Source organism: Myotis myotis, unplaced genomic scaffold (assembly GCF_014108235.1).
Source record: "Myotis myotis isolate mMyoMyo1 unplaced genomic scaffold, mMyoMyo1.p scaffold_m19_p_6, whole genome shotgun sequence".
Lineage (NCBI taxonomy): Eukaryota > Metazoa > Chordata > Mammalia > Chiroptera > Vespertilionidae > Myotis > Myotis myotis.
In genome coordinates, this window is record NW_023416368.1 from 82,295,509 (window position 1) to 82,318,836 (window position 23,328).

General features: G+C 48.4%; 1 protein-coding gene across 1 annotated transcript in view; it reads right to left on the reverse strand.

Moving 5' to 3' along the window:
* Nucleotides 1–5,430: 5,430 nt before the first annotated feature.
* Nucleotides 5,431–23,328, reverse strand: part of C3 (complement C3) — a 336,839-nt gene continuing 318,941 nt past the window's right edge. The window contains 20 exon segments of the mRNA XM_036314649.1: nt 5,431–5,572; nt 5,660–5,795; nt 5,886–5,969; nt 6,798–6,881; nt 7,100–7,189; nt 7,401–7,506; nt 8,478–8,570; nt 8,676–8,763; nt 12,084–12,135; nt 12,252–12,339; nt 12,474–12,533; nt 12,677–12,835; nt 14,384–14,547; nt 16,870–17,026; nt 18,532–18,630; nt 19,610–19,769; nt 20,077–20,152; nt 20,605–20,808; nt 21,487–21,573; nt 21,668–21,734. Of these exon segments, the coding sequence (XP_036170542.1) occupies nt 5,431–5,572; nt 5,660–5,795; nt 5,886–5,969; nt 6,798–6,881; nt 7,100–7,189; nt 7,401–7,506; nt 8,478–8,570; nt 8,676–8,763; nt 12,084–12,135; nt 12,252–12,339; nt 12,474–12,533; nt 12,677–12,835; nt 14,384–14,547; nt 16,870–17,026; nt 18,532–18,630; nt 19,610–19,769; nt 20,077–20,152; nt 20,605–20,808; nt 21,487–21,573; nt 21,668–21,734 (2,196 nt within the window).

Here is a 23,328-nt window from a genome sequence, read left to right on the forward strand (position 1 = left end):
ACTGAGCGTGCTTTTGATGAAGTCAATAAATTCTTGCTTGCTTTGCTGCCTTTGTCTCTCAGCTGAAATCTTTGCTTCAAGAAGACAAGAACTGAAGTCTTGTCACCTCCTTGACAGCACGACCACCTGAGCTACTAGTAAGTGCTATAGACTGAATGTTGTGTCCCTCAAAATTCATATGTGGAGTCCTAACCCCCCAATGTGATGGTATCTGGGTGTGGAACTTGTGGGAGATTATTAGGTCATGAGGGTAAAGTCCTAGTGATGGGATTAGTGCCCTTATAAGATGACACTCGAGAGAGATTCTCTCTCCCATGTGAACACACAGTGAGCAGGTGGCCATCTGCAAGCCAGGAAGAGAGCTCTCTCCAGAACCCCACCAAGCAGGCACCCTCATCTTGGCTTCCAGCTCCCAGACTGTGCGAGATAAAGGTCTGTGGTTTAAACCATTCAGTCTAGGCCCAAGACCAGTGATGGCGAACCTTTTGAGCTTGGCGTGCCAGCATTTTGAAAAACCCTAACTTAACTCTGGTGCCGTGTCACATATAGAAATTTTTTGATATTTGCAACCATAGTAAAACAAAGATTTATATTTTTGGTATTTATTTTATATATTTAAATGCCATTTAACAAAGAAAAATCAACCCAAAAAACGAGTTCGCGTGTCACCTCTGACATGCGTGTCATAGGTTCGCCATCACTGCCCTAGACTCTAGGGTATCTTCTAGTAGTCCGAATGGACTGACACATTACGGCTCCCATCATTTCTTGCGTGGGTGGTTGCAGTGGCTTTCCAGCTGCATGTCCTGCTTTACCTCGTGTCACCTTACAATTCATTCTCTATCCTCTAGTTAGTGTGACCTTGCTTAGTTATTTATATTTTATTTTATTGAGGTGAAATTCATATATCCTAAAACTAGCCATTTCAAAGCAGGTTGCTCAGTGGCATTTAATACATTGTCAATGTTGTGCAACTCTATCTAGTTCCAAGACATTTTCAATGCCCCCAAAGGAAACCCCATAGCTATTAAGCAGTTACTTCCCATTCCCCAATCTTTCCAGTCCTGGGCAACCACTACCTGTTCTGAATATTTCATAAAAATGGAAATATGTGATGTGTGGTCTTTGTTCACTGAGTATAATGTTTTCAAGGTTCATCCACATCATAGTGAGTGTCAGTGCTTTGATCCTCTGTTATGGCTGAATAGTATTCCATTGTGTGGAAGGACCACATTTGTGTATATATTCATCTGTTGATGTGCATTAAGTTGTTTCTACCTCTTGGCTACTGTGCATCATGCTGCTGTGGTGAGCCTGCATGCACGTATATTTGTCAGGGCACCAGTTTTCAATTCTTTGGGGTACATAACTAGAATCGAAATGGCCTGCATTAGATTTTTTAACATTTAAGGGAGCTCTCATCTCCCCCCTGTTTAAAATTTTCAATGGCCCTTCTGGCGTGACTCAGTGATTGAGCATTGACCTATGAACCAGGAGGTTATGGTTCAATTCCCGGTCAAGGTCACATGCCTGGGTTGCAGGCTCGATCCCCAGTGGGGGCATGCTGGTGGCAGTCGGTCAATGATTCTCTCTCATTATTGATATTTTAATCCCTCTATCCCTCTCTCTTCCTCTCTGAAATCTATAAAAATATGTTTATAAAATTAAAAAAATATATAAAATCTTTCAATGGCCTCCCATTGAGCTTATTAGCAAAAATAAGCAGGCCAATCTGGTGGACCTCCTGCTTTTGTACAGCTACAGGAGCAGTTCTCAGGGATGGGACTTTAGTGAGCTGTAGAGACACAGCTGGGGGTTCTCCTCTGCCCCTAAACCCCACTCTGCCTCCTTGACCCGAAGCCCAAACCTGACCACTGTCCACGCTCTGTGATGGTCACACTGACCACCCCAACATGTTGGAATGTCCTCTGTTGGTGACTGGAAGGCACTGAGTGGATGAATCTCATTTTGGGGGTGGGTCACTCAACATGTCGCCTTGCCTCTGGCCAGCTATCCAGATGAGGGAGCTGGGTCTTGAAGGGACAGGCTGGCTGAGAACTGGAGCAGAGAGAGAAACTGGCCTTGGGGGTGACCCCCATTCCTGCCCCTGCTTAGATTGCCAAGCCTCAGATTGATCACCCTTCATCCAGAGAATGTCTCCAGCAGTGGGCCGCAAGTCACGCCCATCACTCCAGTGGCCCATCCCAAGCAAACGGCGTGGCAGGGTGGAAGTACCTTAACAATAGCTTCCATTTTATCTCTCACCCCTCAAAGCCTGAGATACTGACTATCTCGCCTTTTAGCGAAAAACCTTGCCATCCCCTGAGCTTAGACACTAAGTGGATGTCACTATCTTGAAGCCCTTGTACCCTCGCTCACATTGCAACAGGTATCTCAGGGCCTTTGCATGTGCTGTTCCCTTTGCCTGAAACAGTCTTTTCTACCTCCTCCTTGTCATCTATGTCTTGACTCAAGAACCGCCCCCTTCACAGGAGACATCCCTGACCATCTGCATTAGGCAGGGGTTTCTGTATCTAATTATATCTATATTTAATCTGGATCATCTATCTATTTGTATATGGGAAGACAGAGAAACAGAGGTTTATTTTAAGGAGTTGGCCCAGACAATTGTGTGGCTCAGCAAGTCTGAAATCTCCAGTGGGCTAGAGATTCAGTTGAGTTGATGCAGCCTTTAGTCTGAAGGCTAGAATTTCTACACTGCTGTCTTGAATCCCTTTTTCTTCAGGAAACCTGTGTTTTTTTTTCTCTTCATCCCTTCAATTGGTTGGATGAGACACACCCAAATTATCAAAGGTAAACTCCTTTTTCATATATATATATATATATATATATATATATATATATATATATATATATAATTTCAGAGAGGAAAGGAGAAGGAGAAATAGAAACATCAATGATGAGAATCACTGATCAGCTGCCTCCCGCACGCCCCCTACTGGGAATTGAGCTGCATGTGCCCTGACTGGAATCAAGCTGTGACTTCACGGTTTGAAGGTCAATGCCCAAGCACTGAGCCACACTGGCTGGGCTAAGGTAAACTGCTTTTAAAGTCAACTGACAATAGATGTGAATCCCATTTTTAAAATACCTTCCTAGCTACATTTACCTGGTGTTTCACCAAACGGCTGGTCGCCATGGCCTGGCTAAGTTCACACAGGACATGAACCACCCTCATGTAAAGGACCTTTACTGGTGGCCCCATCACAGCCAGGCCTTCTCACGTTGCCCTGCTCTCCTTTCCTCGCTGTCTGAAATCAACTCTCTGCTGTCTTCAGAATATTCACAGCCTAGAACCTTAGGTGCTCAAGCCACACTCAACCCCAGGTGTTAAAGAAATGAGGACAACGGACCCAGGGCAGGAGAAAGGGGAAACAGGCAAAAAAAGAAATGAGAAGACGGACATTGGGGGAGGGAACAGCAGGCTGATGTCAGCTGGGACACCTAGTGAGTGATGAGGGTCTTTGAGTCTCCCCTCCATGGAAATCTCTGGCAAGTGGGGGCTGGAGGAAGCAGGGGTGGGTTGTGAATGTGTTCCCACACCATCCTGGAAGTGGGAGGTGGGGGTTTCTAGGACCAGGGGCTCTAGGGCCAGGGGGATGTGCTGGGGTGATTTCCAGGCTGTAGGTTTTTTTCCCCATGATGACAGGATCCAGAACCCTGTGCTTGGTTCCCACCCTCAACAGTCTTCGAGGATCTAGAGACTAGATGAGGCCTTTGGAGTTCCAGTTTCACTTAGCAACCAGCAGTTCCACTCAACTTGGTGGCTGTCATTCCACCCCCTCCCCTCCCCGCCCTCTCAGTTCTGGTGATGCTGTGACCGCAACAGCCGAGGCACTCTCTCCTCAACTGCTGACTCATGCCTTCCCCTCACTCAGGCTCCCCCCACCGGAAATATCACCCTGCCTGCTCCTTACCGCCCCCTCCTGGGCACAGCCTCCCCACTGGGTCCTACAGAAGCATGAAGGAGTCTGCTCAGGCCCATCTAGAAAGTGGTGACTGGGAGGATGAGCCTAGAGCACAAAAGGGAATGCAGGTGAGAATGCCATTGGAGATAGTGAGCTGTGAATGAGGAGTATGAGAACAGGTGCGGATGCAGGTGAGGATGCAGGTGAGAAAGGAGAGGAGACTGTAAGGTTATGATGCTGATGAAGACATAGCTAAAGATGCAGCAGAAGGTGCAGGTGAGAAGGCACGTAACTGAGTAGGTAGAATGTAGGTAACTTTGCTGATAAGAAGTCAGGAAGAGATCCAGATTAGGATTTAAAGATGCAGGTGAGGTCCCCGATGAGAACGCAGGTGGAAAGATGGTGAAAGTATAAGTAGAGATACAGGTAAGTTTATGGACAGATATATAGGTGGGGGGGCCAGGTGAGGATGCAAAAATGCAGGTGGATCTAGACGAGGATGCAGGTAAGAGAGGTACAGATTCTAATGAGAACGGTAAAAACTCAGGATGCAGTAAGAAGGCAAGTAAACAAATAAAACAAGTAGGTGAGAACTCAGGTGAGGGGGCAGTGAGCTGCAGGTGATGGTGATGAGGGCATCAGTACACAGGAAAGAATGCAAGATTCTTGGAGATTTCAAGTAAGGAGGGAGCTGAGATGCAGGTGAGGCAGCTAGGGACCATAACTATCACTTTCCTTCTGGCACAGACCTCCAGACTTTGGGAGATCACATGGAATATAACTTATGGACGAAAAAAAAAAAGTCACATGCTCACCTGACTAGTTCAGGGAAGACCTGTGTGGCAGTTTTGCAAACTCAAAGACCTAAAGTAGCCACAAAGAATGGTCTGAAATTAAGCCTTTAACTAAAAGCAGTTGATAGTGAATAGTCATGTTCTAGGTCAGTATCTTCCCTGACAAAGGTCAATTTTTACCTCAGGTGAGCTTATTGTCTTTTTGCATCTACGATAACATGACGTTGGAATGTCAAAATAATTTCCCTTTTTCCCAGCCCCCTGAAAGCACAGGCACCACTCTGTGGAGTCCAGAAATTCCCTCATTGTTATTGAGTTCATTGTTGACATAAAATTGTTAACTATCTTGCACCGACTTAAGTAAAAGAAGTGTTTGTCTATCATTTTACTTTTTATCCAATCCCAGAGGTTTCCCTGCTTTGCTTTCTCCCACCTCCCTAATCTATTACCAGTGGATGTCATGTAACCCACTTATGTCTCCTCCTTTGGCTGTAAAGTATAAAACAAGGTGAAAAACTGCCATTCGCTGGAGCATGATCCCAATACCCAATACGACGAGATTCTGCTTTCTGGCAATTGTCAAGGTTCTGCTTTCCCGCAATTGTTAACAGCTTGGTTCAAATAAACTCACAAAAATTCTTTGCAGGTTTGAATGTTTTTATGTTAACAAACAGAAGCTTTATTGGGGGGAGCAGCCTGATGAGGGCTCAGTTGGGACAACCAAAGACAACCATGCTCTCTCTGAAGCTGGCCAGGTCCCTGCACAGCTTCTTGTTCTCATCATCTTGGCATTCGTCCGCTTCAGGCCACAGCTCTACCCAGGTGTCCTTCCCGATGATGTACTTGATGCTGGGGAGGAGGGACACACGGCAGGTCAGGAGGGGCCCTGGAAGGGTGGGTGGGGCGAGCACACACATGTGCAGGGTGGGCACTCACTTGGATTTCTCTCCCCACAGGTCTGAGGAGAGGCCCCATATGAGGTAGTGTTTCCCCTCCTGCAACTTCAGGGCTGCTCTGCACTTGATGGGGCTGATGAACCTGCGCTCCTGTTCAGGCTGCACCTCGTCGGTGCCTGGAGGGGAGAGAATGATGCTGAGCTGGGGTGGAGGAGGCAGGAGGAGGGAGGGGAAGGCGGAAAGACAGAAAGCAGCCCAGGGCTGACCTGATTTGATGATTAGTTTGATGACCATTATGTACTCGTCATAATCATCGGACAGCTCCTTCCTGAGCAGAAGAGTCTTGTACACTGTGGGGGGTGGGGAGGAGAGGGTGGCAAAAGGGGGGAAAAGGAGGGCATGGGTCATGGGTAGTCTTGACAGCAAGGCAGCCTACCTGTAAGGGCACCTGGGCACATGGCTTCCCAAGCAGCCACATACAGCCACACAGGGTCACACAACCACCATCTCACATAGTCACCCACATCCATGTGCATAGTTACAGCCGCCCACAACTCATCCCGTACACAAGGACAGTTACTCCTGTCCACTGTCACCCACAAGCACCATCTCACATAGTCACCCACAGCCATGTGCACAGTTACAGCCACCCACAACTCATCCTGTACACAAGGACAGTTACTCCTGTCCAGTGACACCCACAACCACCATCTCTTACACACAGCCACATATGGTCACAGTCACTCACAACCCCATCTCACACATAGTCACCTACAGCCATGCACACAATTATAGCCACTCACAACTCATGGTATACACAGGGACAGCTACGCCTATCCACTGTCACCATCTCACACAATCATGGCTGTTTAGAGCCACACTCTCACAGACACACACAACCACATCTACTCACAAACACCTTTGTTCACACTCTTGCACATACCCAGCCCAGTCATAACCATGGTTCCCCAGCAATCATGGCCTCTAATAACACACACACTAGTCACCCACAACCATAGCCTGAAACACATGAACCTGTGGCCACTCACAGCCAGTCACACACACACAACCATGACCACACCTGCCATCACATAGTCTCACCCACACAACCACAGCCACACACACCATCACTCACACACAATCACACTTGCACGTGTGTATCCCCACCCGCTCCTCACCATAGTCCACTCCCGGCTCACAGGCCTTGTCCACCCGGTCATCTGGGGTAACCTGGTCCTCTGAATGGTGCATGAAGCAGTTCTCTGTAGGGTGGGTGGACAGGGGACATGACCTAAGCTCCACTTCCTATCCAGGGCCACCAACCATGGGTGTGGTCGGCCCTAGGCCCATCCCTCTTGGTGTCCCTTGGGTGTGGGCTTTTGGGGCCCCTTGCATCACTGCCATGGAAGGTGTGTGTGTGTGAGGGGGGTGGGTTATTAAGTGGGCATGGTCTGCTACTTCCTGGCTCCTGTGCACCCACCCTCAGCACAGCGGCATATTTCATTGTGGCAGAGTTTGCTCAGCAATCCATCTTCCTTCTCCGGGTGGTAGAACTGGGTACAAGTCTCATCTGTGGGTAGAGGGAGTGGGAGGCATCAGAGAGCTAAAGCCTCCACCCAAGACCATGCCTGTGGGCTCAGTTCCCAACTCCAGTCCCTCAGACCTGGGGATGCTAGGTCCTGAACCCTGGGAATCCCAGGTCCCCAATCACCAAGCCCTGGGACCCCCATCTTACAGTACCTTGGGACCCTCAGACCTCAGGCCCGAGGTTGGCTGCTCACCCAGGTTGTAATAAGAGTACACCTTGACTGCCCCTGGCTGGATGAGTCCCACTTTAAAGAACTGGTGAACTTTGAAGGATATACAGTCCTCTTGATCGTGTGAGATCTGGGAAAAGCAGGAGGTGAGTCAGTGGGAGGGAGTCCAGCATAAGGAGAAATGGTGGACCAAGGAGGGATCTGCGTGGAGAGGATGTCCGTGGTGAGGGAGGGGGAGTGAGAAGTGGCAAAGATTAATGAGCAGGCCCACAAATCTATTTTCTTTTTCTCCAAGGTTCATTTCTAGATTACACTTCTCGGCTTCCCTTTCCATTTGGTTTGACCATGAAATTGAATTCTGGCCAATGGATTGCTATCTGTGCCCTAAAAACATCCCATGGTTATCAATACTGCACTGCATATTTGAAAGCTGCTAATATAGTAAATCTTAAAAGTTATCACCACACACACACACACACACACAATTAATACTATGAGGTTGTACATGTGCTAACTAACCTTACTGTGGTCATCATTTTCCAATATACATATATTCAACCATTGCATTGTATACCTTAAACTTATACAGTCATCACCACACACACACACACACACACATGTTAACACTATGAGGTGGTACATGTGCTAACTAACCTTACTGTGGTCATCATTTTCCAATATACATATATCCAACCATTGCATTGTATACCTTAAACTTACACAGTGTTATATGCCAATTATATCTCAATAAATCTGGGAAAGTAAATGAGAAAGAAAAAAAGAAAGGAAGACAGACAGACATGTATGTATATGTGATAGACATGCATTAGTATATTTGGAGGAAATTGCTGACATTTAATGAACCTGGATAAAGAGTATATGGAACTTTTTATACTGTTCTACAATTTCTCTGTAAGGTTGGAATTACATAAAAAATTAAAAGTACAAAAATTAAAATGAAAAGATTTAAAAAAAAATCCATCTCATGTACAATCAATCCTCTTTTCTTCTAGAAGGAATGGATCAAGCAGAAGACTCTAAGACCAATAGAGAAGGAAAAGGCCAGTGACATATGGGTCAAGGTCCCAATGGAAGCCTTACGTCATCCAGGTAGATGATGAGGGTGTTCTTGTTGGAGGAGGGCTTGTTTTCCAACTCGAACTTTGAGATGTATGTGTCAGTGCCACTGGCCAGCTGGAGAAGGGAAGACCTTGTGAAAATCCCTTCTTTTCCTCAGCCTCTGCCAGGCCCCAGGCTCCTTCCCACCAATCCTAACCCCTGAGCCCAGGATTTTCACACCTTCTTGAGGTCAGCAGTATCAGGAGCAAAGCCAGTCATCATGGATATATCCAGGATGGACATAGTGGCATCGTGGTCTCCCAGGTACCTGGATGGGGCAGGGAGAGAGGGTTAGCCCTAGGGGTCAGTGCCTGGACAAGGGGGTCTGATCAGTGACTGAAGATTCTGGTTCCCACACAGCAGCATAGAGGATGTCAGATCTTAGGAAACACTCCCCAAGGGGAATAAAGGGAAGGTGTGTAATGGTTAAGGCGACTAACTGCTCAGCCTCTGAAGCCCAACTACATGGGTTTACATCCCAGCTCTATGTGACATTGGATGAGTCACTTCACCTCTTCAAACCTCAGTTCTTCTAGAAAATGAAGACAAGAGTACAGGCAGGTCTCACTTTGCATGATTCCATTATCACGGTCTAGTTCAATAACACCAGCCCCTCAGCAACACGGTCTAAATCTAGTACCACAATATATTAATGAGCAAACGCCTAAAGGACAAATCTAGTTGCCAGCTCTTCAGTCCACCCATCACTACATAAACAAGTGAGCATTACAATCAATGACCAATAACATCACTTATTTCAAAGTCTGTCAGTGATGGGTCACTGAGCACCCGTCATTCAAGCCACGTGTTGTGTGGTTGTGCTACTTCCTTCTCTCTCAGTTAAAAACCATGTGAGATTTTACCAAAATGGATCATTGGAAGGGAATCGCCGGCAAAGATGAAAGTGCAGCACAGAAATGAGAGTGGTAACACTGGGACTGAAATTTCAGCAGCACCTAAATGGAGCCAGAGAAGAAACAGCAGATGGTGGAATGTGGACCTGCTGCCCTTGGAGAGACCAGCATGGGGCCAGAGGCACTTGGTGAAGGCAGGGCGTCAACATAAAGGAAGAAAGTGGTTGTGGCCAAAAATGATTTCCCAGAGGAGGTGACACTGGCAGAACACTTCCCGGTGAAGGAACTCTTAAATACCTTGTGACATCGAAAGCTCAGAGGATTACATGTGGGAAGTTGACCTAAACTTAGAAGGAATATGACACCTCACTGCATCATAAAACAGCTGCTTGCTCCATATCATAAGTGCTACAGAGAAGAAAGGAGGCTCTGTTCAAACTACAGGGCTTTGGACAGTGATGGCGAACTTATGACACGCGTGTCAGAGGTGACACGCGAACTCATTTTTTTGGTTGATTTTTCTTTGTTAAATGGCATTTAAATATCTTATCTAATAAAAGAGAAACATGGTAATTGCCATACGACCGCTACCCTTCCCATTGGCTAATCAGTGAGATATGCAAATTAACTGCCAGCCAAGATGGTGGCTGGCAGCCAGGCAGTTTGAAACTAACATGAGGCTTGCTTGCTTCAGTGACGGAGGACTCCAACGTTCCCTGCCTGCCGCTGCAGGCTTCTGAGCTGCAACTCTAAGCAACTATGTAACAAATATAGAAGCTAAACAAAACCCCAGAAACCTCCTTTAGTCCACCGGGCTTCAGCCAGCAGGATCGCAACATTTTAAGCAAAGGCCAGAAACCTACTTTCAGCAGCAGAGGCCTAAGAGCTGGAGCCAAGCCTCAAAGCTAAAGCTGGCCCAGAATAAAAAAAGAAAAAAGAAAAAAAGGAGCGGTTGGGAGCTTCAGTCACCCCAGCCTGAAAACAGCCCTCAGCCCCTCACCCAGACTGGCCAGGCACCACAGTGGGGACCCCCCCCCCAAAGGGTGTGTGACCAGCTTCAAACAGCCATCATCCCCTCACCCAGACTGGCCAGGCACCCCAGTGGGGACCCCCACCCTGATCCAGGACACCCTTCAGGGCAAACCAGCTGGCCCCCACCTGTGCACCCCGCCTCTACCCTATATAGTAAAAGGGTAATATGCCTCCCAGCACTGGGATCAGCGTGACAGGGGGCAGCGCCCAAACCCCCTGATCGCCCTGTGGCTCTGTGTGTGACAGGGGGCGGGGCCACAACCTCCCTATCCACCCTGCTCTGTTCGTAACAGGGGAAGGCACCCCAACCCCCTGATCAGCCCTGCTCTGTGCCTGATAGGGGGGAGCTCCCCAACCCCCTGATCGCCCTGAGGCTCTGTGTGTGACAGGGTGCGGCGCCCCAACCCCCCCACCCCCCACGGGCCCTGCTCTGTGTGTGATGGGGTAGAGCCATAACCTCCCCATTGGCCCTGCCCTGAGTGTGAGAGTGGCAGCGCCCCAACCCCCTGATTGGCCCTGCTCTGTGAGTGACAGGGGGCAGTACCCCAACCCCCTGATTGGCCCTGCTCTGTGCGTGACAGGGGGTGGCGCCGCAACCTCCCCATCGACCCTGCCTTGACTGTGACAGGGGACGGTGCCCCAACCCCCCAATCGTCCCTACCCTGTTCGTGACTGAGGGTGGCATCACAACCTCCCAATCGCCCTGCTCTGTGCATGACAGGGGGCGGCGCCCCAACTCCCCAATCGGCCCTGCTCTGAGCCCTACCAGGGGCTGCACCTAGGGATTGGGCCTGCCCTCTGCCACCCGGGAGCAGGCCTAAGCCAGCCGGTCGTTATCTCCCGAGGGGTCCCAGACTGTGAGAGGGCACAGGCTGGGCTGAGGGACCACCCCCTTCCCCCCTGAGTGCACAAATTTTTGTGCACCGGGCCTCTAGTATAAAATAAATATCAAAAGTATAAATCTTTGTTTTACTATGGTTGCAAATATCAAAAAATTTCTATATGTGACACGGCACCAGAGTTAAGTTAGGGTTTTTCAAAAGGCTGACACGCCGAGCTCAAAAGGTTGGCCATCACTGGCTTTGGATAAGTGCTTCACCAAAAATCAAAACCAACTTCAATCTCAATGTTCTGACGTTTTAAATTACTGTGCACTAAACAAATACTCATATCACTACCCTTTTCCTTACTCTATATTTTTTAAACTGTCAGTACAAGAGTATTTGATGTTGTGATAAAAAAATAATGCAAGCCCTGCCGGTTTTACTCAGTGGTGGAGCTTCCCTCTATGAACCAGGAGGTCAAAGGTCTATTCCTGGTCAGGGCACATGCCCCAGTGAGGGCTCTATCCCCAGTAGGGGGCGTGCAGGAGGCAGCCAATCAATGATTCTCATCATTGATGCTTCTACCTCTCTCCCCCTCTCCCTTCCTCTCTGAAAGAAAAAAAAGTTAAAAATAATAATAATGTAAGATTCCTTTAACAGTTGTAATCCTTCTTGTTGATTATCAACATCACTTTTCACAGTCTCATCTTATGTGGTCACGGCCATGTCGTGCTGTCTACCTCCTGGAGGGTGCTCAGCACAGTACTAAGCACACAACACATTCCCAGAGAGTAGTAGGTACCTCGGATATTATTTACAGGAAGTCTTGCTAGAGACAGAGGGATGAGCGAGATGAACCCCAGTGACCCATCTCTTACCTGGTACAGATGTCGAGGTACATGCTGCGTGTGGCTTCCTGAGGCTTCTTCACTAGAAACATAGAAGACAGAAGGGCTGAATCAAGGCTGGGTCCTGATTCAGGAGCAGGGCAGACACTAGAATGGCAGTGGGGTAAGGGAGACAGATAGGGTCTTTATTCCTTCTACCTTCAGGGGCTGGTCGCAGGTTAACCTTGAGACTGAACTTATTGCAAGAGGCTTTGCCTTTGCTCTTGGCCTGGTACATTGTCACCACCTGGAGAGTTGGGGGTGAGGGTGGGGGCGGAGATGAGGTGTCAGCAAACTTGACTTGGGAAGGAGATGGTCCCTCTGGGGCAGAGGGGCTGAGAGAAGGTGGTGAGCAAAGCAGGTGTGGGCTCCCGTCCTTACCGACAAGGTGCCTTGTCCTTTCCCTTTAGCTGTTAATGTGAAGTCCTCATTTTCTGTGGTCTGCAGGGAGTGGGGAGAGAAAAGAAGGTGTTAGGAGCCAAGCCTTCCCTGGCTGCAATGGTCACCTGCCCTCCCTCCTGCCTCCTGCAGACTCTGACTGGCTGGAGGATGAGAGCGAGGAGGGTTTGGCCAAGCAGCTGTACCGTTTCTGATCGCAGGAGGCTAGCGGATTCCCAGAGGATGCGGTGCGTGACCGCAGAGCTGCGGCTGGGCAGGTTAATGGACACATCCAGATTCAGATCCTCATGGTCAGGGACATCCCTCTGGTACTGGGCCAAGGCTTGGAACACCATGAAGGTGGCCTAGAACCCATGAGAGAAGAAGAGGGTGATGTGAGAGACTGAGAAAGCAGTCAGAACCTGCTGGGGGATGAAAAGTTTCAGCTTAGAGCTGGGCCTCTGAGACTGTGGCCTACAATGCACCAGAGGGGGTGAGAATAAGAATGGGGGTTGTTATATACTGAGGACATGTTCTAGAACTCTCTCAGTGAGAGAGGCTCAGTCTAGTGCTTGGTGACACTAAGATTGTGACCTAGACGGGACCAGAGGGCACAAGGGTAAGACTGGGGGTCATTAGACACTGAGGACATCTCCTAGAATTCTCCAAGGGACAGAGGCTTACACCAGAGTGTGGAGACACTGAGCATGTCTAGATACATGAGAAAGTGCAGGCATAAGACTGAGGGTCTAATATGCCTAGCCCATGGACATCGGCAATAAGGTAGTGAAGACCTGAGGGGCGAGGAGGGGCTGGAAGGAGTGAAGTGGGGTGGGAATGAGAGATAGCTGTAATATCTTCAACAATAAAAATATATTAAAAAATAAATAAAATAAAAACATGCCAACAACTGCTACCAAAACAACAACAACAATACAACAACATGTAAGGTCTAGTAACACTGAGAATGTGGTCTAGACCCATCCAGAGAAGAGAGTCTAACACAGGGTTTGCAGACACCGAGAATGTATCTAGAGCCTATTTGTGCATAAATAATAAAATTGGAATCTGGGGACAACTGAGCATATAATCTAGAATACAAAAGTGACACTGAGCCCTGGCCAGGTGGCTCAGTTGGTTGGATCACATGCATCAAAAGGTTGCAGATTCCATCCCTGGTCAGGACACATATGGGAAGCTATCCATTGTTCTCTCTCACATCAATATGTTGTTTTCTCTCTCTCTCTTCCTCTTTCTCTCTTTCCCTTCCTCTCTCACTAAACCCATAAACATAACTGGATGAGGATGTTTTAAAAAAAATCTGAGAAACCACCAGAAAGAAAGGGGATAAAACTGAAGCCTGAGCTTGCTAGACTTGAGGTTGCTGAAACCATGGTCTAGAACCCAGCTGGAAGAGAGCAGGCTTTGACAATACTCCAGAAAACTGAGAACATGGTGTAGAACCCATAGTAAGACAAGGTAACACTGGGAGCCTTGTGGAAGTGAGTGCATGGTCTAGAACCCGCCAGAGGGAGAGATGGACTTGATGATTCCCTATAATAACTGAGAATTGGTCTAGAACCCACCAGTGAAACAGAATAAGATGGGAGGCCTGGTGGAACTGGAAACATGGTCTAGAAACAATCAGAGAGAGGCTCACCACTGCACCTGGGCCTTGAGAATGTGATCTGGACACCAGGAGGGAAAGGGAGCTCAAAACACAACTTGGGGCATCCAGAATTTAGTCTAGAATCTATATATAGATTTGCAACTAAATCAAAACAAAACAAAAACCTGATTTCTCAACTTCATTTCAATCAACTGCCTCTCTTGGTCTCAGCATGTTATCTGGGTGGCCAGTCAGGCCAGAGGAGGTAAGGATGCATTTGCCTGGGGGATGTGGGACCACTTGCCTGGGTGGAGCCATAGCCACCTCCGTAGTATCTCTGCTCGTTGAGCCAGCGCACAACAGGAGGTACAGAGTCAAAGTCTTTGAGCAGCAGCAGAGCCAACAGGGCATAGGATGTGGCCTCTATAGTGTAGAGCCTTTGCTCAGGCTCCTCCCAGTGGTTCTTATCTACAAGAGAGAACACCAGCCCCCATGCTCACTGCTCTGTCCAGCCTGGAGGTAGTTCAGAGAAAGCTCAGAAACAGACTTGTACTAGACCTCGGTGTTCAGGTGTCCTGGCCCACATTTGTGGCTTTCAGTCTGCTGGTTCCTGCCTTACTCTCTTCCCTCATCAACCTTTACTCTTCTGTTTAAATTCTGAACTGCAGCCCCTCTGATCTATGGCAGCAGATTCCCTAAGTTTGCCATGCTCATTCTTGCCTCTGAGCCTTTACGTATTCTGTTCTCCCATCTTGGAGCACCTTTTCTCCACCTACCCCAGGTTAATTCTTATCCACCCTGCACAATTTGGCTTCAATGGCACCCAAGACAGAGTGAGACCTTTCCTTCTGTCTCTTGAAACATCCTGTGCTTCTCCTGTCCCAGCACAATGATGCTCTACAGAAATCTATTAATTCAATTTCTTTCCTCAACTGGAACATGAGGCCATGATGGCAGGGGCTGTGCCATATTCACTGTTATGTCCCAAGTGCCTAAGAAAGTACTCATGACAGAGACTTGGAATGGTCACCAAGAACCATTCCCTCCTCTTCCTGGGCACAGAGTTGGACTACATCTCCTAGAGGCCTTAGCAGGTAGGTATGGCCACATAACTGAGCTCTGGCTAATGGAATGTGCAAGGCAATTGATGAGGCCCTTTCCATGGCTGGTCTACCTCCTTTGAACAGTCTTCCTGACTGTTTCCCCTTCTGCTTTAATAGAAGGGATTCTGAGGCCCCAAGGTGGCAGAGCCATGAGAAGATAGAGCCTGGGTCCCTGCATCACTGTATAGAGGAGAGCTGTCCACCAACTTGGGACAGCCATACTGTGCTGTTTCTTACACAGCAAGAAACCAACTTCTCTGTGTTAAACTACTTTAGTATACATTCAGATATGTTACAGAAGTGAGCATAAACCTGATAAGGTGTCATCTCTTGAACCAGTGATTAAGTGCTCACAATGTGCTACTTATTGGCCTAAAATTCCTATGCCATTCTCTTATCTAATCCTAATAACCCTTGAAATAATGGGAATGCTATTAATAACTGGAGGTCTGGTACATGAAATTCATGCATGGAGGGAGGGGGTTCCCTCAGCTCAGCCTGAACCCACTCCAATCGGGGACCCCTCGGGGGATGTCTGACCGCCCGTGGGATCAGGACTAAACTGGTGGTTCGACACCCCTGTCACAATCTGGGACCACTGGCTCCTAACCACTCATCTGCCTGCCTGCCTGATTGCCTCCAACTGCCCTCCCCTGCCAGCCTGATCTTGGCCCTAACTGCTCTCTCCTGCTGGCCTGTTCACCCCTAACTGTCTCTGCCTGACTGATCACCTCTAACTGCCCTCCCCTGCCAGTCTGATCTTGCCCCCAACTGCCCTCCTCTGCTGTCCATTTTGGTTCTGATTGGTAGTTTCTATGTCAGGCAGTGTCAAAAGCTCCGTCGCCTAGGCAGCCATTGGCTCCTCACAGTTGATCCAGATTTGGTTCTGATTGGTCAGTTTCTATGCCAGCCAGCATATCTGGGCCTACCAATGGGGCCTGATCAGAAAGGCAGCGCTGATCAGCAGCCCCAGCGGAGGCCTGGAGTGAAATGGAGGCACAGCCGTTGGCCAGGCTGGGAGAGAAAGAAAGGCAAGTTCCGATCAAGGGTTGCCACTGAGGCTATGGATCAGAACCTGCCTCTCTCTCTGCATGCCTCTCTCCTGGCCTGATCCACAGCCCCCTAGTCAGTCAGTGCTGGATCAGGGCACCTGCAGTGGCCCCAGTCAGTGCTGGGTCGCCATGGCAACCCAGCACTGACTTCTGGTCTGGTAGAGCCTTCCGTGGTAATGTTGTTACAATCCTGCTGTTTATTATATAGATAGTAAAGGCAATAACAACATCAGTGATAGATCACTTACTATGTGCTAGACATTCTCCTAACCACATCACTCATTTAATCTTCGCATCATTCTTGTGATGTAGGTATCGTTTTATACACAATGTCCATAGAGGTTAAGTAGATTGTACAAGATCACACCGTGAGAATGTAGTAGAGGGTGATTTGATTTTGAACTTGAATCTGTCTGATGTCAGAACCCATGTCCTTGCTCCTGTGTCATAACAAGTACTCAACAAATACTTGTTGAATCATGCAATGGACTTCTTGTGTCATGCTTGCAATGAGGACTTTTCACACCCAGACCCACTCATCCCAGCTCAGATTGGAGCCATGCAGCCCGGCTTAAGATGGCCACCCTCAACCCCCAGCCACATATCTCTCCTTACCCCGCCAGGCTGCCTCTCACCTGTGGCTGCTTTCAGAAATGTGTCGAGGAGAGGGCCCTCCAGCTTGCCCAACTGGGCCAGGGCATAGCCAGCAATGGCCACAGCATACGGTCTCTTCAAGTTCATGTAGTGTGCTTCAATGAAGTCTCCAGCCTTATTGATGCTGCCCCCAAGGCTCTATGAGAAAAAGATTGGGTACTCTGCTCAGGTGGCACTGCTGCCCCAAAGTGCTGACAAGGATCACACAATCACCACTTCCTGGGCATAAGGTTTCTGGCCTTGGTACATATTTTTCTTGGATGTGTCTATTTTTAAGGGTTCCCCAGACAGTTTAGCCACTGTGCACTGCTCTGTTGCTGAGTACCTATCATATTTCTGGTGCAGTCTGTATACCAGTGGTGTGCTAGTAAATATTTAATAACCAGTTGTCTAGTCAGTGCAGGAGGTGAGGGTTCGGGGAGCTAGTTTACTGATTGCCAGTGACTGTGGTGTAAATACTCCCACCATGCTAATTTCAAGCTACCAGTGTGACATACCTTAACAGAGTGGGAAAGAGATGCCCCAAATAGGCACCCAGGGTTAGCACACCACTGGGTCCACCCATTATCTAACCATCATCGTCATTGTAGCTAACACTTAGTATGTGCTAGTCACATATCCACTCATCTAATCTCAAAATCCTATGAGGTAGGTTTTATTTCCATCAGCATCCCTACTGCACAGAGAACACTGAAACCCATGAGATGAGGTACAGAGGCAGATATGCTTTGTAGTGTTTGCTGATTTTTATAGTGTAAATACAACCATGGCTGATTTCAACCTACCAGCATGGAGTCACTGACTGTAGAATTGGGAAGAGATTATAAAGTATTTCCATTGTACAGGTACAACAGACGTAAATAACCTCAAGATCATGGATAATGATAAAAGGTAGTAAAATAATTAAGAAGTGATGAGTTTTTAATGTTTACTACCTTTGTTGTTGTTGTTTTTTCTTAAGTGATTTGCCTTACCCTGTTTTTTACATAATGAAGCTTACACATGTGTTACATCTAGAACTCAGAGAGTCCTAAAAATACAAAAATTATTATACCCATTTTACAGATGCACACACTGAGGCCCAGTAATGGGACGTCCCTGAGAGTAATGATCTAAATGTAGGTCTGTCTGACTCCACTGCCCTAGAGCTGTCTCTTTTCTATCATACTTTATTTCAAATCTGCAAGGATTAAAACAAGGTTCCTCTGGCCTTAAACGTAATAGCCTTTCTCTCCTCCCTCTCTTTTCTGGGGTCCTGAGGAGGGAGAAGCAGCTGTTGAAGTTGGGATCCTGGAGTTTCCCACTTGGAAATCTGAAGGTCAAACAACCCACTCTCAAAACCCTAGGACAGCGGTTCTCAACCTGTGGGTCGACCCCTTTGGCGGTCGAACAACCCTTTCACAGGGGTCACCTAAGACCATCCTGCATATCAGATATTTACATTACGATTCATAACAGTAGCAATATTACAGTTATGAAGTAGCAACGAAAATAATTTTATGGTTGGGTCACAACATGAGGAACTGTATTTAAAGGGCCAGAAGGCTGAGAACCACTGCCCAAGGACAAAGCAGATGCCGAGATTACAGAACCTCCACAATACCTGTGCCTGGGTAGGAGAGGGGAGGGCAGGGCACACTTACGTTGATTTGTCCCTCGCAAATATCTTTAGCCTCCTGCAGTGCGATGAGAACGAAGGCTGTGAGGGACACATCTTTCTCCTCAGCATCATTCAAGCCACCCTAGGGTGTGGAGGAGGGAGTAAGGATGGGGTCAACCATGTGCCCCTCATGCCAAGCACCCCCCTGTAGGATCGGTGGGGCAGGGCAAGGGTGGGTCTCTCCCCAGTGTCTCACAGGAGGGCCATACTCTAGTATCCATTCATTCACTCACTCATTCTGTAAATGTTGCTGGTGTTGTGGGTAAGATGGCTCCAGCCCTCATGGAGCTCCCCATCTCGTAGGGGGGACAGGCATGAACCAACCAGCTCATCACAGATCTGTCATTACAAACTGACAAGTGCTGTGCAGAAGTGGATGTGGCCGTGAGAATGGATAGCGGGGGTGTGTCTTGGTCAGGGCCGTTGGAAAGGTGTCCCCAAGGGATGACAAGTGGGGCCACAATCTGAAGAGTGAGTAGGACTCAACTGTCAAAGAGGGCAGCGGTAACATGCCAGGCAGTGGGAACAGCATGTACAAAGGCCCTGTGCCCGGGAGCAAGGCTCCAGGCAGTACAGGTGGAGTGTGGAGAGGGAAGCCTGTGAGCCTGGAAGCCCGAAGGTCAGGCTGAAGCCGTGGTTTGCTCACTTGAGCACACGTCAGCATTACCTGGAGTCAGGGGCTTATTAAAACCCCAATTCCTATGCCCCACCCGCAAAGTTTCTCATTCATGCATCTGGGATCCAGCACAAGAAGGTCCATTTCTAACAAACTTGTAGCTGATGCTGATGCTGTTGGCCTGGAGACTAGAGTTTGAGAACCACAATTTTAAGGACTTCTCAGATTTAATGAAAGCGACGGGGGGCTAGGGAACTTTCATTTTGCACTGGACCCTGAGGTCTCTGGGTTTGGCAAAGGAGAAGTGACATTCATGGCTCCTTTATTTCTCTGTCCATCCCACGCTGGGAATTGGGCAAATGGCAGGGCAGAGCCTGTCTCCTGTCCATGCGGGGGCACTCAGGCACTCCTCTCCCCCAGCCTGCCCTGAATCCCGGCCTCTTACAGTCATCTGTAGTTGTCCCACGGGTGAATCCTCCTGGAAGACTCCATCAGGCCTCTGCTTCTCCAGGATCAGCCACTTGACAGCCCCACAGATGACTTCGGAGTCGATGGCGATGAGGTTGGTGGCCACAGAGAAGACCTTGACCACGTAAGCTGTCAGCCTGGGGATGGGCACAGAGCATGAGCCAATTGGCTCTGGGATCCAGAGACTGCCATCCCAGCCAAGCAAGGAGCAGAGAGGGGCAGGGCCTGCTCAGGTGTGCCCAGTTTCCCAGGCCAGGTCTCAAGACCCAATGCTGCTTATAGGCAGTACTTAATGATGGTAGCTCACTCAGCTACTGGGCACCTTAACTCTGAAGGTGGAGGGGTCCAGAGGCACAGGGCTGTGTGGGAGGCCAGTCTAGATTACCCCAGGCCAGAGCCCAGGCCCTGCTCAAGGGGTGCAGGGCCAAGGATGGGCAGGCTCACCAGGTGCTGGACTTCCGACTCTGGTAGGCCGCAAAGGCCTTGTTGGGATGTCTGTAGGTCAGTTGCGTTGTGTACCCTGCAAGGAAGAGAGAGGTGTCACTGGGGGAGCGAGGGCTGAGTGGAGGCAGTGGCTGGTGTGGGTATGCCAGGAAGGAGGGAGGCTTAGAGAGGGAACAAGGATTCTGTGAAGGGGGGAAGGGGAGGTTCAGAGAGGATAGCGGGGGCTCAGGAAAAGGAGGAATGTCTGGAGGGGAGAGGAGCTTACAGGGTGGAGGGACTCTGAAAGGGTGCAGGCATCAGAGTGAGGAGGAGTAAGGGCTTCTCAGAGGAGAGGAGGTTCAGAGAGAGAAGGGCTCTTAAGGGAGTTCATTGGGAGAGGGAACTCAGAGTAACCAGAATCTCACAGAGGGGAGAGCAGGATGTCTCAGAGAAAGGGCGGGGCCTCAAGAGGGGGTGGGGCCTCAGAGGAGGAAGGAGCTCAGAGAGGGGCCTCAGAGTGGGGGCCTCCAATAGGGGAAGGGGACATACCCTTCTTGATGAGGTCCAGGGCCTCCTGCCGCTTGTCAATGCCAAGTTTCTCCCACTGCTCAGAGTGGTCCAGGTAGTGCACCGCGATGACAGTGGGCGTCATGCCGATCATGTTCTGCTCTCCACAGCCCCCAGGGGTCACAATGAGGTGTTTCAAACGCTGCCCATCAATGGCGTCCTCTGCCATCTGGGCCACTGGGGTCCCTGCAGCCAGGAGGAAGGATGGCGTTCAGGCAGTAAGACCTACTGTGGGCTGAAGAGGGTTGGGACTGCCCCCAGCCTTCCCAGGCTCTAACCAGCCAGTGCCAAAGAGTCAGGGAGTCAGGGACAGCTGGCAGCTGGAGGCATGCGACTGAACGGGGCAAGGGGGGTTGTCCATGAGTCCTCATGTGCCACCAGTCGTAAAATAATTCCAGGAACAATGGTCATGAATACGTCTATCATGCTTAATGCCATTTGCCAAGCTCCCTTCTAAGAGAACACAATATAGCATCTCATTTAATTTTCCCAACAACCCTCGAAACAGGTACCACTATTTGACTTCATCACAGATCAGGAAACCAAGAGTCTCTATCCCAAACCTAAGAGCTCAGAGGTTGCAAGGGGCTTTGCTAGCTCCTTCCTGTGCCTTCTCCTCCCAGTCCTCCATCCTGGGCAATTCATTCCAGAATTTCTGTTCTCATTGAAGCTTCTTTATCAGCAGAAGCTAAGTACTGCCTGGAGGCTTCTGTGAGCACATCAAGGAGGCTGTTCTAGCACAGGAGAAGGAGAGAGGCGCCATGGTTCAATATTCCTAGCAGTGATGGAACGGGGCGCCCTCTCCAGGGGTCATGGCTCCCACACCTTCCTGGGCCCCATGGGGTTGGACCAAGGCCATCTCACCCTGCAGGAGGATCCTGGTTTCCGACTCTGTGTCAGGGACTTGGTCACTGAGGTCTGCAGCCTCGACCTCCACTCGCTGCACACCGTCTGTCGGTGGAATGGGAGACACCCTTGGCACCAGCCTCCTTTCACCAGGCCCTGCACACCACCCAGGCCTCACCCCACTCCTGCCCTGACTCACTTTGGCCCAGGTGTTGTGGATCCAGTGTGTGAATGGCCACAGTCTTGTTCATTCTGATTCCTTCAGGCTGGACAGTGTTGAGGGAAGGGGGAGTTGGGTGAATAAAATGACAGACAGAGCCGCAGCTGGTCAGCAGGGCACTGTTCTGGGGATTACTGTAGCCTAGATGGCATCTGCCAGTCTTAGCTGTGTGACTGGGAGCCAGTTACTTAACCTCTCTGTGTCTCAGCTTCCTTCCTTATAGGGAGGCAATACAAACATCTACCTCATACTATTGTATGATATAATAACAACATTATAAATTAATAACAATAAAATAGTCAAGCCTTTAAAATCTTCCTATGTGCCTAGAAGCTTCCTTTATTCTGGTTAACTCATTTAATCTTTATAATAAGGTACTGCTATTATCATTCCCATTTCAAAGATGGGGAATCGGGCCCTGGTCAGTATGGTTCATCTGGTTGGCCATTGTCCCATACACAGAAAGGTTGCCGGTTTGATTCCAGGTCAGGGCACATGCCCAGGTTTCGGGCTTGATCCCAGGTAGAGGGCATGCAGGAAGCCGCTGATGGATGTATCACTCTCACATTAATGTTTCTCTCTCTCTCTCCCTCTTCTTTGCGTTCTCTCTCTTTCTCTCAATAAAAGTTCTTAAAACAAAACAAAACACATAAACTTATAATGATGGTAAAATTGGAGAACAGAGAGCTGAAGTAACTTGCCCAGAGCCACTCTAGTAGGACAGAACTGGAATATGAGCCTGGCAGTCTGGCTCTAGAGTCTGTTTTCAACCCAATGCCTCTCAATGGGTTAAATAACATAAAAATAAAATAGAATTTTTAAAATTAAATTAAATTAAAAAATAAATTGCAATAATTAATTTAAAATAAGTGAAAAAAATACAAAAAAGTAAACATATTAAATTAAAATTTTAATTAATTAATTAGTACTTGTTTTAATCCTTACCTGAGGATGTTTTTATTGATTTTTTAGAGATATAGGAAAGGAGAGAAAGAGAGATATTGAGTCAAGAGAGAAACTTTGGTTGCCTCCAGTATATACCCTGACTGGGGATAGAACTTGCAATCTGGGTATCTGCCCTGACCGGGAATCAAACCCACAACCTTTCCATGTATGAGATGACTCTCTAACTACATGGGCCAAGGCTAAAATTAACTTTTTAAACAAATTATTTAAATAAATAATAAAATGAAAGACTGTGCTTAAGTACTTAGCAGTGTATGAGGCTATCTGAATTAGCATCAAAGACCCAACACAAGTCCTCATATGCCTTCAGGTAAGCCTTTACTGTGGATACACCTTTTTTACCTTCCAGAACCCATTCTCCTTTCACCTGGTAATAAATCCCAGATTTTCCTTTGCAGACTGAGTTTCTTCCCAAAGTGTGCTGGTAAATATTTAAATCCAGCTGTCCCAGAAGAACAAATCCAGACTTGCAGCACTACCAATTTCCTTGGTGTAAATATCCCCATCGTGATGGATTTCAAGCTACCAGAGTTAGTGAATACAGAATTGGGAAGAGCTGGCCACGCAGGTTTCGGCACTATTTGGTTTTTCTTTCCCACCAGTGCCTATGCTGGGCCATATTGGGATCCAAGGCAAAAGAAAAAAATGTGTGCCCCTAAATATATACTTTAATG